Consider the following 14,083-nt stretch of genomic DNA (forward strand, 5'->3'; position numbering starts at 1 on the left):
TAAATGCTTTGAATCGAATTAGACATCCCCTCAAAATCCTTATCATTTTTCATGTAGAGGGAAGTGAGTAGGCATATAAATCCTTTCTGAATGAACGAAGCAGTCCCCTACACCAGGGGTACCCAACTCAAATAGAAAGAGGGGTCACTTAACTATACAGAAAGATTACATTCTACTAAGCTCTTCTTGTGCCATGGGCCCCTTTGCCATCAGACTGGAAGTCCCTTGAGGGCAGGACTGTCTTTTGCTTTCAGTCTCAGTTTCCCCATCTGTAGAATGAACTGGAGAAGGAAATGGCAAACCACTCCAGTATCTCTGCCAAGAAAACCCCAGATAGGGGTCACAAATAAAACCCAGTCAGTCCCTCCCTTAAAGAGCTTAACTCTAGTTGGGAGAGACATATGATTATTACCTTAGTGTACACAGATCATAGGGGAGACAGCTATAATAATGCTGTAATCAACTAAACAATAACAGTAACAAGGGAGTGTAAATGGGAGCTCTAATCTCAGAGGGAAGACCAGCAATGTGAAGAATAAGACCTCTCGATCCTTAAAGAAAGATCCGCCAAGTGCTGGATACTTTCTTCTTTATCTCTGTCCTCTTCTGCCCAAGCTAAGTGGCTAATTCTTTCTTCCCCTGGCGCTCTTGCCATCTATCAGGGCATTACAGAAAATGATTTCAGCCCTTCCATTTGGACTGGCCACAAGGAGGTCTTCTTGTTACTCACACTGTCAGTCCCGCCATGGGCATTCGCCTCATCATGCAAGTGTATTCTGAGGAAGGAAGGGAAGGATCGCATAAAGGATGGAAGGGGTTAATGGATTTGGTACTTAACCTGTGTGTTAGCCTGGGTGTGAACTCTTCACAAACATCTGCCAGGCACCATGCAGAGAGAGAGAAAGAGAGAAAGGGCAGGGGGGGGGGGGAGGGGTAGAGAGAGGTAGAGAGGTAGGTAGGTAGGTGTGAATGTCCCTCTGTTGCCCCGCCCAGGAGGTTTGGGGGAGTGCTCTCAACTTGAAATGTCGTGGTTCAAACATGATCTCTGGTGGTGGTTGTCTTTTAATGGAGGGGAGAAACTATCCTGGAATTCTGCAAGTGTTCATATCTCAGGAAACAATTCATTTGCTTTATGCTGGATTTTTTTTCAAAACCCCTCATTTGCATGCATTTCCATAACTGATGAGATAAAAGTATGGAGTCGTGAAGAATGAGCTCCCCTGAGGCTTGCCTTGTTGTTGATGATAATATTGTAAATTCTCTACAAGGGGGAGAGAGAGAGAGTGAGCTAGAGTGAGCTTGATCGAGAGGAATCAATAGGCAGTGATTTTTAGATATTCTTCCTTGGGGCAGACTGGGAATTTCTTAATGAGTTTAACCCCAAATACTACAAGAAGCCCAGGTAGTAATTAGGATTCCTTCAAAGCAGCCCCCTGCCCTGCCGGCAAAGCTTTCATGATGTTATTGCTATTTAAAGGTGGGAGGAAGAGCGTGGGGAATGTGTAACCCTTTCATCTCCAAATCATCCATCTCCATAGGTGTTCACTGGAAACCAATGGGGTGCTCTCTTTTGGTGACCACATCCTCACTGCTTCCGATATAGTTCTGTACCATCGGTCTGTAGGCAGAGAGTGTGGATGGTGCCATATAAGACATCATGGTTGTATCCCACTGGAGGCCACCAATCAGACAATATTTCAGGCAGAGGGGAAGGTCAGGAGAGGAGATGGGGTCCAAGTTAGGAGGAGAGTTCAAGCATAAACCAAAAGCCAGGTCAGGGTTGGGGGCTTGATGGAGGAGGTAAAGAAGGGGTTAACAGGCAAACCTAAGACCTGAGCTCTGATTTAGATCTGAGCTCCAAGAGGGGCTAATAGATAGCTTGTAGACCCCAGTTCTGAAAGGGATTAATGGATAACTTAAGACTTGAGCCCTCATCAATATAAGCCAGGGCCTAGGTTCTTTTTTTTTTTATGCAAGGACAGTCTTCAACATCTGTTCTCACAGGATTCGCAGTTCCAAATTTTTCTCTCCTCCCCAAGACAGAAAGCAATCTGGTTTTGTTCGTATATGTACAATCAGATCAAACATACTTCTGCATTAGTTATATTGTGAAAGAAGAACCAGAGTGCAAGGGGCAGGGCCTAGGTTCTTGTTAATTGTTACCTAGAGGTCCAGTTTCTATTAATTACCACCCGCAACAAAAATGTAAAGCGACAGGTCACAGGGACCCTAACTGGTAAATGTTAATATCCAGAAACCAGGCCTAAGAAAAAAGAGATCAAAAACACAGAGACACTCTGACCTTGGCAAGTTGAGGTAGGTTTTTATGAACATGTGCAGAAAATGCCAAATTTGTCCCCAGATTCACCTTATGATGTGTAAACCCCTGAAACATACCTCCACGGAAAAAGGTACACTCCTCAGGGGTTGGCTTAGGACCCCAGGAAGTCCAAAATAGGATGTGAACCCCCATGTACCTCCCTAAGGTGGAGGTTATTATAATGAGACTGATAATCAATTTATCCGTACTATAAATATAACCATCTTCTCTTTCCCTATTCGAGAGATACCTTTCTTCTTTTCTATGGTACTCTCCCTGTGGTCAACAGTCTTTCAATAAAATTTGGGAAACTGAGTCACTGAGTCTTGTAATTCCTTTGGGATGCCTCACGATCAATCTGATCACCTTAATTCCATCCCACATCAGGCTGAGCAGAACAGGAAGATCCATTGCCAAGAGAGTCAAAAGCAAAAATGCAGGGAGTGTTGTGGGGGTTGACTGATCTTCTAACTCAGTCTGATCCCCTTTTTTAATTGGAGCTGGCTTCCTCTTGCATCCCTTGCCCAGACCTGGCACTGATAGGACCGTGTGGCCAGGGTCAGGGTCTGCCAGGCTTCTCAATCAAGTCTTTATTGAGTGCATACCCTGTGCCAGGACCTGTGCCAGGCAATGAGGAGATAAGAGCAAAAGAGATGGTCCCTGCCCTTGAGAAGTTTACAACATAGTTAGGAAAAACAACATGTAAAGCTATAATTATATACAAAGTACACACAAAATAGATACAGGGAGGAGGAAGGGACGGTATTAACAACTAGAGACATTGGAAAAGGGTTCATATGGAAAATGGTGGTTAAGCTGAGCCATGGAGGTAAGTAGGGATTTGAGGAGGCAGAGACTGGGGCAGGTGGGGCATGGGGGTGGGGGTGGGGGAATGTAGCTTGAGTAAGCAGACAGACAGGAGGTGGAGTGCCCTATATGAGGAGCTGTAAGAAGGCTAGTTAGATTGAACCAGAGTGTGCACAAAGGGGAATAATGTGCAATATGTCTGAAAAAATAATTTGGGGCCAGTTTGTGAAGGGCTTTAGATGCCAAACAGCTTGAACCTGGAGTGAATAGGGAGCCACTGGAGTTGATTAAGTATGAGAGTGAAGGAGTCAGGAAAATCACTTTGGCAGCTGTGTGGAAAATGGTTTTGACGGAGGCATTGCTTGACGCAGAAAGACCACGTAGGAGGCCACAGTCTAAGCAGGTGGTGGTGGTGTGAAGGGAGAGGAGGGCGCAGCTATGGGAGATCCTGTGAAGGTAGAAAAGAGGAAGGCTTGGCAATAGATTGGGGATGTGGGGTGGGCGTGAGTGAGGGGCTGAGGCTCTGAAGTATGGGTAGGTTTCTGATGGGAGTCAGTAAGGTATGTTTAACTACCGAATTCCTTGAGGTCCTTTGCTATGAAATATAAGCTCCCTGAGGGCAGGTGTTGTTTCATTTTGGGGTTTGTATCTCCAGGACTAGCCGAGTGCTTCAATGAATTGAGTCTATGTAGTGTCAAGGCCAAAGGGAGGGAAAAAGTGGAATGGGCAGACAACATAAGAAACACACACACACACACACACACACACACACACACACACACACACACTTATATACTTGCCTCATTGTTCATTGCTCCATCATCTGCTTCTTTCTGTGACTATTATCTGGTTATTTGCTTTAGGTGGGGCCATGGGCGGAACCATCAGTGCCGTGGCCTCATTGGTGGATCTAGCAGCATCCAATGATGTGACGGACTGTGCCCTGGCTTTCTTTCTGACAGCCGACATCTTTATCGTGATCTGCATTGGGTTGTATCTGATCCTTCCCAAGCTTGAGTACGCCAGGTAAGGGTGATCTGCGATCCTGATATCTTCCAGTTCTCCTAAGTGTTAGGTGGGTTGTCGTGTTCCATGTAGCAAGGAGGAGCAAGGGGGAGCTCATAGCAATGTAGGCGGTGAGAGATGGAATGACCAAGCAATGGTGGAAGTGGGCTTCTTCGCTGAAACTTGTCAACAACTTGAGATTACAAGTTGAGAACAGAGGTGTGGAGGCTCCAAGATTGGCCCAGAGGCTACTGGTAATGATGTTCTTCCTTTTCCCACCAAATATACCTCTTTTTTTTCTCCTTAGCCTCCCTTCTTTCTCCTCCTTTCCCTCTCTTCTTCCTTTTTATGTTTTGCCATTTCCTTTTAAAAAATAAATAGTATCACCTCCCCTTTGGTTTTCTATGCTTTTCAAAGTGCTTTCACATTTTTTACTTCATTTGATTCTGTGTTGATCCCTGGGAATTAGACAAGGCAGAAATTATTGTTCTAATTTTCCAGATGAAGCAATTGAAGCAGGGACCAGGCTGTCATTCACTCAAGATCACTTGGCTAGTCAATGGCAGAATGGGAACTAGAGAACCCGGGTCTTATAATGCCCTATGTCATCTTTGCCCTGCCAAGTGGCATCCATGGGGATTCTAATGGAAGAAAGAAAGTAAAGGTCCTCTGTCCTAAAGAACCATCATTGCTGTTCTGTTCTTATCTTCCAGGCATTATCACCAGTGCCTAAAGGGAGTCAGTTGTAGGCATCTATAGGGTGGGTCTGATGTTTTGAAAATTATTTTTTCTTTATTTTTCACCATTTATAAGATTTGATTTTTTACTCATAAATTAATTCCATATCTATCTCTCTCTATATATATATTCCTTAGCCATGTGATATATACTGTATATGATGCTATGGTAGTATAAGTTAAAAACAAAAAATAAAGGAGTTATTAAATATTCGTGACTTTTGGCTCACCCTATATAACCAAGAGAGGAAAGTTGCTGCTGTCTCATCCTTTCATTTTTTTTCTTTTTTGTCAGAATTCTGATTCTAGCTTGGGTAGGTGAGTTGCTTCACCATTTAATAGGGATTCATAAGAGCCTTAGCTAATATCAGATGATCAAGGCTTCTGGAAGGAAGAAGGACAAAGGGCACATGAAAACAGGTCCTGGAATGTTTAGAATTGCCTGGAAAACATGGTCCACCCACTTCAGGTAGCAAGCCCCTCTAAGGGACATAAAGGCAAAATTCTGCATTTCCGTTGCCAAAGCATTCTGAACCATGCTGGAACAAGAGGGATTGGTGGGACCATTAAGAGGCCCAAAGACCCCTAGAATGAAACACCACCTCCTCTTGAAAACACTCTAGAACAATTCAAACCTAGTTTTGAACTCGTAACCATAATTTAAGGGACAGACACATGAATGTCAGGTTGACAGTATTTAATGCCTTTGTTGGCTGAGAGGACAAAGCTTGTGAATTTGGGAACTATGGGAAACTGCTAGCAGAGAGAGAGGTCCAGGTGGTTTTTCTTGAGTGCACTCAGTCTGAACCAAATGAAGAAAATGCATTTTAATTAAGAGTAAAAAGTATAGCTCTTGCGTGTCAATGAGTTCGTTACGGCTCATCTGGCTAACCCTTGATGGATAGAGGGGTTGGGTAGCATTGGATAGATGTTCCTGTTAAAATGCAGAGTGCTGAAAGGGACAAGGGTGAACCAGGGTGAATCTGAGGGTCTGGGTTCAGATCCAAATCTCCTATTTGCTCCCTGGGTCACCTGGGGCTAGGGCTTATTTTCTGAAATGTGAGGGGGTTGGATAATATTAGAGGCAAACAGGGAGCTGTCATCTCCCCCACTGGGGTGTGGACTCCTTAAGAGTGGGGACTGTTTTAACAGGTAACTGGTCCTTAGTAAATGCTTGCTGATTTGGCTATATGGACCCTTCCTGCTCTAAATCTGGGATCCTGCACATTCACAACCAAAAGAGAAGACATGGAACAGAGGAACAAAACAGAACTCACTTTAGCCAATCTGCTTGGGTTCAGATCTGTGCTGACTCCCAGTATGAAAATTCCCTCTAGGGGCACAGATTGGCAACTCCTCTATCTTCTTAGAGAGGTGCCCGGGGGCATTTACAGGGACAGTTCCAAGTCAGAGGCAGGACTCCAATTCGGGTCCTCCTGGCTGAAATGCTGGCAGCCTTCTATCCACTAAGCCAGGGTGCCTCTCAGAGAGAGCTGTGTGCCAGCCAAACTAAGAGGACAAAAGAAAAGAGTGATTATCTGCAAGAAAGATATAAAATATCCAAATTAAGAAAACAAAGGCCAAAAAAAAAAAAACACCCGTGGGCTGGAACCTGGGGTAAGGGAGGGAAGATGGCAGCTTGGGAGGACTTGCAAGGCGGGGGCTGCTTCAGCCAGAGAGCCTTCTCACAGAGCAAGCTTCAAGCTGTTTGGAGATGAGGGAGCTGATGAGGGCAGAAGGAAGTGAGATAGTTCCTTTCTCTAGGCACTGCTTATGAAATGAGACCGAATTCAAGAGCAAATGAGGCGCTGTGGTCAGTCTCAGGTAATTTTAATGCTGGGGGAGTTTCTCCCCAACCTGACCCGACTTCATGTATGTTATCTCCCGCTTCCTTATCACTCCCCTGCAAGGAAAATGCCAGCCAGATAGTCTCCTGCTGGTTTTCCAGAAACCTGAGGCCCACAGGGGTTAAATGACTTATTCAGGAGTACAGGCTTCATCTTCTTGCTTCTCCCCCTTCGGGAATGTTTTGGAATAACTTTGTCCTGCTTTGCATTTACTTACCTGCATATGTGTTATCTTCTCCCAGGAGAGTGTAAGCTTCTTGAAGGCAGGCACCACTCTGGTTTTTGTCTTTATATTCTTAGGACCTTGCACAGCATGGGTAATTAACGAATGTTTGTTACAATTTTTTGTTTGTGTGTGAGGCAATTGGGGTTAAGTGACTTGCCCAGGGTCACACAGCTAGTAAATGTCAAGTGTCTGAGGTTGGATTTGAACTCAGGTCCTCCTGACTCCAGGGTTGGTGCTCTATCCACTGCACCACCTAGCTGCCCCTAAAGAATGTTTGTTGAATGGAGTTGTGTCTAATTGATTTAAGGGCTGGCCATAAGGCCTGTTAAGGACTGAAACAACCCACTTACTGCTGACCTTTATTCAGGACTCCTTTTCACTAGCCCTTATGGTAGTTGGGTGTTTAAATGAACTGGCATAACTACTGAAATTTTTTTTTTAAAAAGATTTTAGTCTGGGACAGCTAGGTGGTGCAGTGGATAAAGCACCAGCCTGGATTCAGGAGGACCTGAGTTCAAATTCAGCCTCAGACACTTGAAACTTACTAGCTGTGTGACCCTGGGCAAGTCACTTAACCCTCATTGCCCTGAAAAAATAAATAAATAAAAGATTGTAGCCTGTCGTTTTCAGTAATTCAGACAGCTTATTAATAAGATGTTGAAGGGGCAGCTAGGTGGCGCAGTGGATAGAGCACCAGCCCTGGATTCAGGAGGACCTGAGTTCAAATCCAGTCTCAGACCCTTGACACTTACTAGCTGTGTGACCCTGGGCAAGTCACTTAACCCCAATTGCTTCACCAAAACACCCCCCCCCCAAAAAAAAAACATGTTGAGGAGGCTGAGTGCAAAGATTTTCAGAATTACCAGCAGGTGCCTTAGACTGTCCATCATATACTAATCCAATAGAATCCCTGAGTATGACTTAAAGTGCTCCAGTGACTTCCAGGAGAGAGGATTGTTGTGACTTTGCAAAGCTGGAGTTCGAGGTGCTGACCATGCAAAGCACTATTGACATTTGCAACACATTCATTTGTCATCCCACCTCTCCTGCCCAGCCTAAGAAGTCCTCTCTTGTTCTCAGATTGAGTTCTTCTCTTTTGTAGTGGCTAGAGTGCTAGACTTAGGGATGGGAACACCTGCCTCTGACATTTACTAACTTTGTGATGGTGGGCAAGTCAATATCTTTAAACCTGTTTCCTCATCTGTCAGATGGGGATGATAATATATGTATGACCTGGCTTACAGTATTGGGAGGCTTAGATGATGTAACACATGTCAAGTGTTTTGCCACACTTAAGGCAATACATAAATGGTAGCCATCTTTTTTGAGCTTTTAAATCATTCTAAATTTTTACATATCTGTATTTTCATGTTGTAATTAATGCCCCACATATTGCAAAAAAAAATCAGTTACCACAAAATTCTAGTCCAACAGAGTAATCTGAGAATTCTCCCTCCCCATCCTATGGTTCAAGTTGAAGGTCATTATCATCAGTTATCACAATTATTATTTTCCCTTCAGGTATTACATGAAACCAGCTCGACCAAGCCATGTATTCTCAGACGGTTCCTTCAGTGAAGAGGATCAGGCTTCAAGCTTCCTTAAACCTCTTCCCCAGAGCAGCAGGACAACGGACCCAAGTATGCCCCCTCTCCCCTTCATCCTGAAGAAGACAGCCATTCTGGGCTTCTGTGTTATCTATGTCTTCTTCATCTCCATCATCATTTTCCCTGCCCTCTCCTCCAATATCGAGTCAGTTGACAAGAGCTCTGGATCTCTTTGGACCAACAAGTTCTTTGTCCCTCTCACCAGCTTCCTGTTGTACAATGTTGCTGACCTGTGTGGCCGGCAGATCCCTGCCTGGATTCAGGTCCCAGGTCCCAAAAGCAAACTTCTCCCTGCACTAGTTCTCCTAAGGACCTTTTTTATTCCCCTTTTTGTTTTCTGTAACTATCAGCCCCGGCTCCACCTGCAAAAGGTATTCTTTAATTCTGATATATACCCATCCATCTTCATCTCCCTCTTGGGATTCAGCAATGGCTACCTTAGCACCTTGGCACTAATGTATGGCCCCAGGATCATGCCCAAGGAGCTCGCTGAGGCTACTGGGGTACTGATGTCATTTTACCTGGCTCTGGGTTTAGCCTTGGGTTCAGCTTGCTCTGCCTTGGTGGTCCATATCATCTAGAAAAACAGAATAAGATGGTAGTACCTGTGTTACCCTGACCCTTGAAGACATGTCAAGAGCAAAGCAAAATATCATGGGAAGTAACAGGTAGGGTACCCAGGGTATCCTGGAGAAAGTACACTAAGTCTTCTATAAGGAGCCTTTTGAAGAAGGGAAAGGTCCATTAGTCAATTGTGGACCATCGATTGATTTCTGTTGCCTGCTGTTTGGAGAGAACCAAAAGAATCAGAAGACTTGACTGCACTCGAGCAATTGGAAGGCTAAATGGAGGAGCAAGGGTACATCCAGACATGTAAAGAACACAGGGTTCTCTGAAAGAAGCATCACACATTGGACATTTGAACATGACTAAAAGAGACACAGAAGAAGGGTCTGGGTAGTGACTGGAGAGCCAGCATTGGGGTCATTGACCCACCATTGATACACACTAGCTGAGCTACAGTGATCACATCTCGTCCTCTGTGGTCCAGGCAACTCTATAAGACTCAAGGTTGCAGAGTTGTCAAGCTGCATCGTCGGAGGGCATTTCCACTCTGGGATTTCCCTAAACTGGTGAAATCACAGGCCCAGGCCAAAATAAGACATTCTGCCTTTAAGTATATTCCTTTACTTGCTATGGGTCTAACAATCCTCTTTTTAGTAGTTGGGAGCTGGTTTCTTGCTCTTCTCATCCAGTCATTCAACCTCTTATTTTTGTGTTTGTGCCAAAACCCAAACAAAACTCTTTGTACTAAGCTTGAGTTCCTTGGGGGAACCATAAAGACTTGTCTCTCCCTGGCTGCTTGCTGGATATCCATGGGCTCTCTCTACACATCTCTTCAACCCTGAAGGATTCTTCTTTGGATGACTGTGTTGGCTGGAGGAACAGTCCTCAGATAGCCCTTGAGTTGCAGAAGAAACCTTTACATTCAGCTAGGAAGCTGCCACAAATTAAGACCTGGGAGGGATCTTAGACATTATCTACTCCAACCTCCTCATTGTACAGAGGAAGAAACCAAGGGTCAGAGAAGCACCAGAGGTCACACAAGTATTAATAAGAGACATTTTCATAATGCTTTAAACTTCACAAAGCACTTTATCTATATTATCTCATTTGTACCTCAAAGCAGTCCTACGGGATGGGCAATATGGCATTATCCCCATTCCATGGATGAGGAACCTGAGGCTTAGCAAGCACCCATGAGTATGTAGCTGGTAAGGGCCAGGTAAGATTCCAACCTAAGTTTTCCCGCCTCCCACATTTAGTGCTTTATCCACTCTGTCATGCTGCTGACTCCAGATTTAGTGCTCTCACCATTACACCAGGGATGCTTGACTTTTTTACGTCCTGGACTCCTTTGGCAGCCTGGTGAAGCCTGGGGACCCTTTCTCAGAACAAGGTCTTTAAGTGCATAAAATAAAATACATAGGATGGCAAAGGGAACCAATTATATCAAAATGTAATCATCAAAGTCCATTGACCTCAGTTTAAGAAGCCCCTGGACTTTATCATGGGGTTGCCCTCTAAGTATGAATCAAAAACTGTGTATTATATGCAGCCTTTTTTCAGCATGAAAATAAGCTTCATTTTTTCAATTTTGCTTCAAAATTTCTCTGACTGCCTCCATACTGGACCTTTGGACCACCAATGATGAATGCTGCCATTATAGCCCCAAAGCCATCCATAGCCAGGTTGGCTTGAGGAATTCCATTTTTAAAACATGCTGCTAGATGGTATAGTGGACAGAGCACTGCCCTTGGAGTCAGGAGGACCTGAATTCAAATCCAGCCTCCGATACTTGATACTTACTAGTATCAAGTCACTTAAGCCAATTGCCACACACACACACCAACAGCACAAGCAACATGCTGCCTGCCCATCTAATGAAATTGTCATTGTTGGATGAGTATGAGTGTCTCCTACAACTTAACACAAAGTTTATTTGGAATTGGGGACACCAGAGCACTGGGGAGTTCTCAGGAGAAGAAGAGGCAAATGGGGAGACATCCTGAGACAGAGGCCACTGGGTGGCCATGGGAAAGTCACTCAACCCCTGTGAGCTTTGGTTTTCTCAAACATAATATGGGGATAATATGATACCTACCTCATGAGATTGTTGTGAAGAAAGGGATTTTTCGAACACTACACCGCTTCACATATGTATGTGACTACATCCAGATGATGCCATGTGAGGATAGTTTTAAAGAAGGAGGAGCGTTCACTCTGGAGAAGGAAACATGTAAAGGGGAGACAGTAGCTATCTTCTTCACTCTCAATTTGAAAGGTTGTCACATGGAGGAAGGGTCAGACTTGTTATTGCTTGCCCCCAGAGAACAGGTCCAGGGGCATTATGTGGGATTTTTTGGGGGGGTGGGGTGGGGAAATGAAGGTTAAGTGACTTGCCCAGGTTCACACAGCTAGTAAGTATCAAGTGTCTGAGACCAGATTTGAACTCGGGTCCTCTTGAATCTAGGGCCAGTGCTTTATCCATTGTGCCCCCTAGCTGCCCCCAGTGGGAATTTTTAAGAGGCCAAATTAGGTTTGATTCAAGGAAAAGTTTCCTAACAATTAGGGCCATCCCCAAAGTAGAAGGGGCCATCTAGAGAAAAATTTAGTTTCTGCTTAATGATGACCTTCAAGCAAAGGCTGTATGACCACTTGTGGCAGAAGGAATTGTTGGTCAGCTTGGGTGATCTGACCCCTAAGAAAACTTTCAACTCTGAGATTCTCTGAGTTCTGCCTCCAACAACCATTGGTCTGGCATCCATGGCCAACTGTGAAATTAAAAAGGACCCTTCTTCTACATTACTGTCTTTCCATTAGATTCGGTATGATGTGCCACCTCTCACTGAGTGTTTCATATGGATTCACGGTTGTTCAAGAGTGGTCCAGGGTGCTCCTCAGGGATTCTAGGGGTTGGACTCTTGTACTGTTGCCATTTATAACAGAACAATGTCTGTACATTTGTTTCAGGGACCATCTGATATTTGTGTATTTAATAAAAACTAGATGGTCACTCACTGGTATCCCACCTCAAATAGGGCTGGTCATCCCATTTATTCTGGGGGTGGGAAAATGAGGGAGAGAGAGGAGGAGGAAAGGAAAAAGAGAGGGGGAAGGAGAAAGGGGAGAGAGAGAAGGATGGAGGAAGGAAGGGAGGGGGAGGGAGAGAGGGATAGGAGAGAGAGAAGGAGGGAAGGAAGAAGGGGGAGGGAGAGAGGGAGGAGAAAGAGGAGGGAAGGAAGAAGGGGAGGGAAGGAAGAAGGGGGAGGGAAGAGGGGGAGGAGAGAGGGAAGGAGAAGGGGGAAAGGAAAAAGAGAGGGGGAGGGAGAAGGAGGGGAGAGGGAGGGATGGAGTAAGGAAGGGAGGAAGAGGGATAGGGGAGAGAAAGAAGGAGGGGGAGGGGGAGAGAGAGAGAGAGAGAGAGAGAGAGAGAGAGAGAAAGAGAGAAAGAGAGAGGAGAGAGAAGGAGAAGGAGAAGGAGGGGGAGGGAGAGAGGGAAAGAGAGGTAGTTTATTTATGTGCACTGTGTTCCTGAATAAGCTGATCTGGAAACTAAGAACCACTGATGCTCCCAGCATTTGATGTTTTCTGGGTCCCTGCTGTGCTCTTTCTTCTGGTATTGGGGTACCTAGGTGACTTATGAAAGAGCAGTGTAAACAAGAGGAGAAATGGGACCACTCCAGAAGGTTATTCTTCATGGCCCAGTGACAGTGACCTGTCGACTACACAGTAGCTGCAGGGCTCTCTCCCTCCCTTCAGCTGATACTGCAAGACACCTGATTAAAATGGGAAACAGTCAGTAATCCACCCACTGGCCGCAGCTTCTATTTTCAAAAGTTTCAGTCTAGTAAACTCTCATGCTTTTTAGTCAGAGAATTGAAGAGGATATTCTTGATGGATTTTTTGAAACTTTAAACCTTTTCTATTTTAAAACGAACTTCTGTTCCCCCTCCCATTCTACCTTGACCCCAAACACACACTTATACATTCACAGACACACACTTGCATGCACATAACACTTTCACACATACACTCACACCCACACACTTACAATACACACATTCATGCACACCCACATATTCACAGACATATACATGCTCACACACATACACACATGCATGCACAGAGGTTGCCCATGATCCTTTAAGAGCCTTAAACTACTCTTTTGTAAATGGAAGATTTTTTTTCACCCTCATGTTGTTGCTCAGGCATTTTTTCAGTCATGTCAGACTCTTTGTGACCCCACTGGGAGTTTTCTTAGTGGAAATACTGGAGTGGTTTGCCATTTTCTTCTCCAAATCATTTTACAGACAAGGAAACTGAAGCAAATAGCGATTAAATGATTTGCTCAGGGTCATACAGCTAGTAAATATCTAAGGGCAGATTTGAACTCAGGGAAATGAGTCTTCCTGAGTCTATGCCCAATGTTCTATCCACTATGGTGTCACCTAGCTGCCCCCTTATTTTCATGTTATTTCTCAATGATCATACAAGATCATAGAACAGGAAAGGACCACAAAGGCCATTTGATCCAAGTGCCTCATTTTATAGATAAGAAAACTGAAACTTGGTGAGATAAGTCACTTGGCCAAAGGAAAAGGGTGAGTAGTCTTCTGTGTGTTCTCTGATAACATCTATCCACAGTCAAAGCCTTCAAGAATCTTTGGTGCCAATCCACACCCCAGTGAACCTCTTCTGATTCTGCTCCTCTCACTCAGCATCAGTTCATGTAAGTCCTTCCAAGTTTCTCTGAATGCCTCCTACTCATCATTTCTTACAGCACAATAGTATTCCATTACATTCATGTACCACAACTTGTTTAACCATTCCCCAATTGATAGGCATCCCTTTCATTTCCAATCCTTTGCCACCACAAAGGGAACTGCTAGAAATATTTTTGTACAAATGAGTCCTTTCCCCTTTTTATGATTTCTTTGGAATGCAGATCTAGTAGTGGTATTACTAGGTCA

At 44.5% G+C, this 14,083-nt stretch overlaps 1 protein-coding gene across 1 annotated transcript in view; it reads left to right on the forward strand.

Annotated features, from left to right (window-relative positions):
* The window catches only part of SLC29A3 (solute carrier family 29 member 3), a 74,572-nt gene extending 63,111 nt beyond the window's left edge, over nt 1-11,461 (forward strand). Inside the window, exons 5-6 of the mRNA XM_043981544.1 lie at nt 3,991-4,153; nt 8,464-11,461. Coding sequence (XP_043837479.1) covers nt 3,991-4,153; nt 8,464-9,130 — 830 coding nt within the window. The 3' untranslated portion in view covers nt 9,131-11,461. The remainder of the gene's footprint in view (nt 1-3,990; nt 4,154-8,463) is intronic.
* The last annotated feature ends 2,622 nt before the right edge of the window (nt 11,462-14,083 follow it).

Source organism: Dromiciops gliroides, chromosome 2 (genome assembly GCF_019393635.1).
Source record: "Dromiciops gliroides isolate mDroGli1 chromosome 2, mDroGli1.pri, whole genome shotgun sequence".
Taxonomy (NCBI): domain Eukaryota; kingdom Metazoa; phylum Chordata; class Mammalia; order Microbiotheria; family Microbiotheriidae; genus Dromiciops; species Dromiciops gliroides.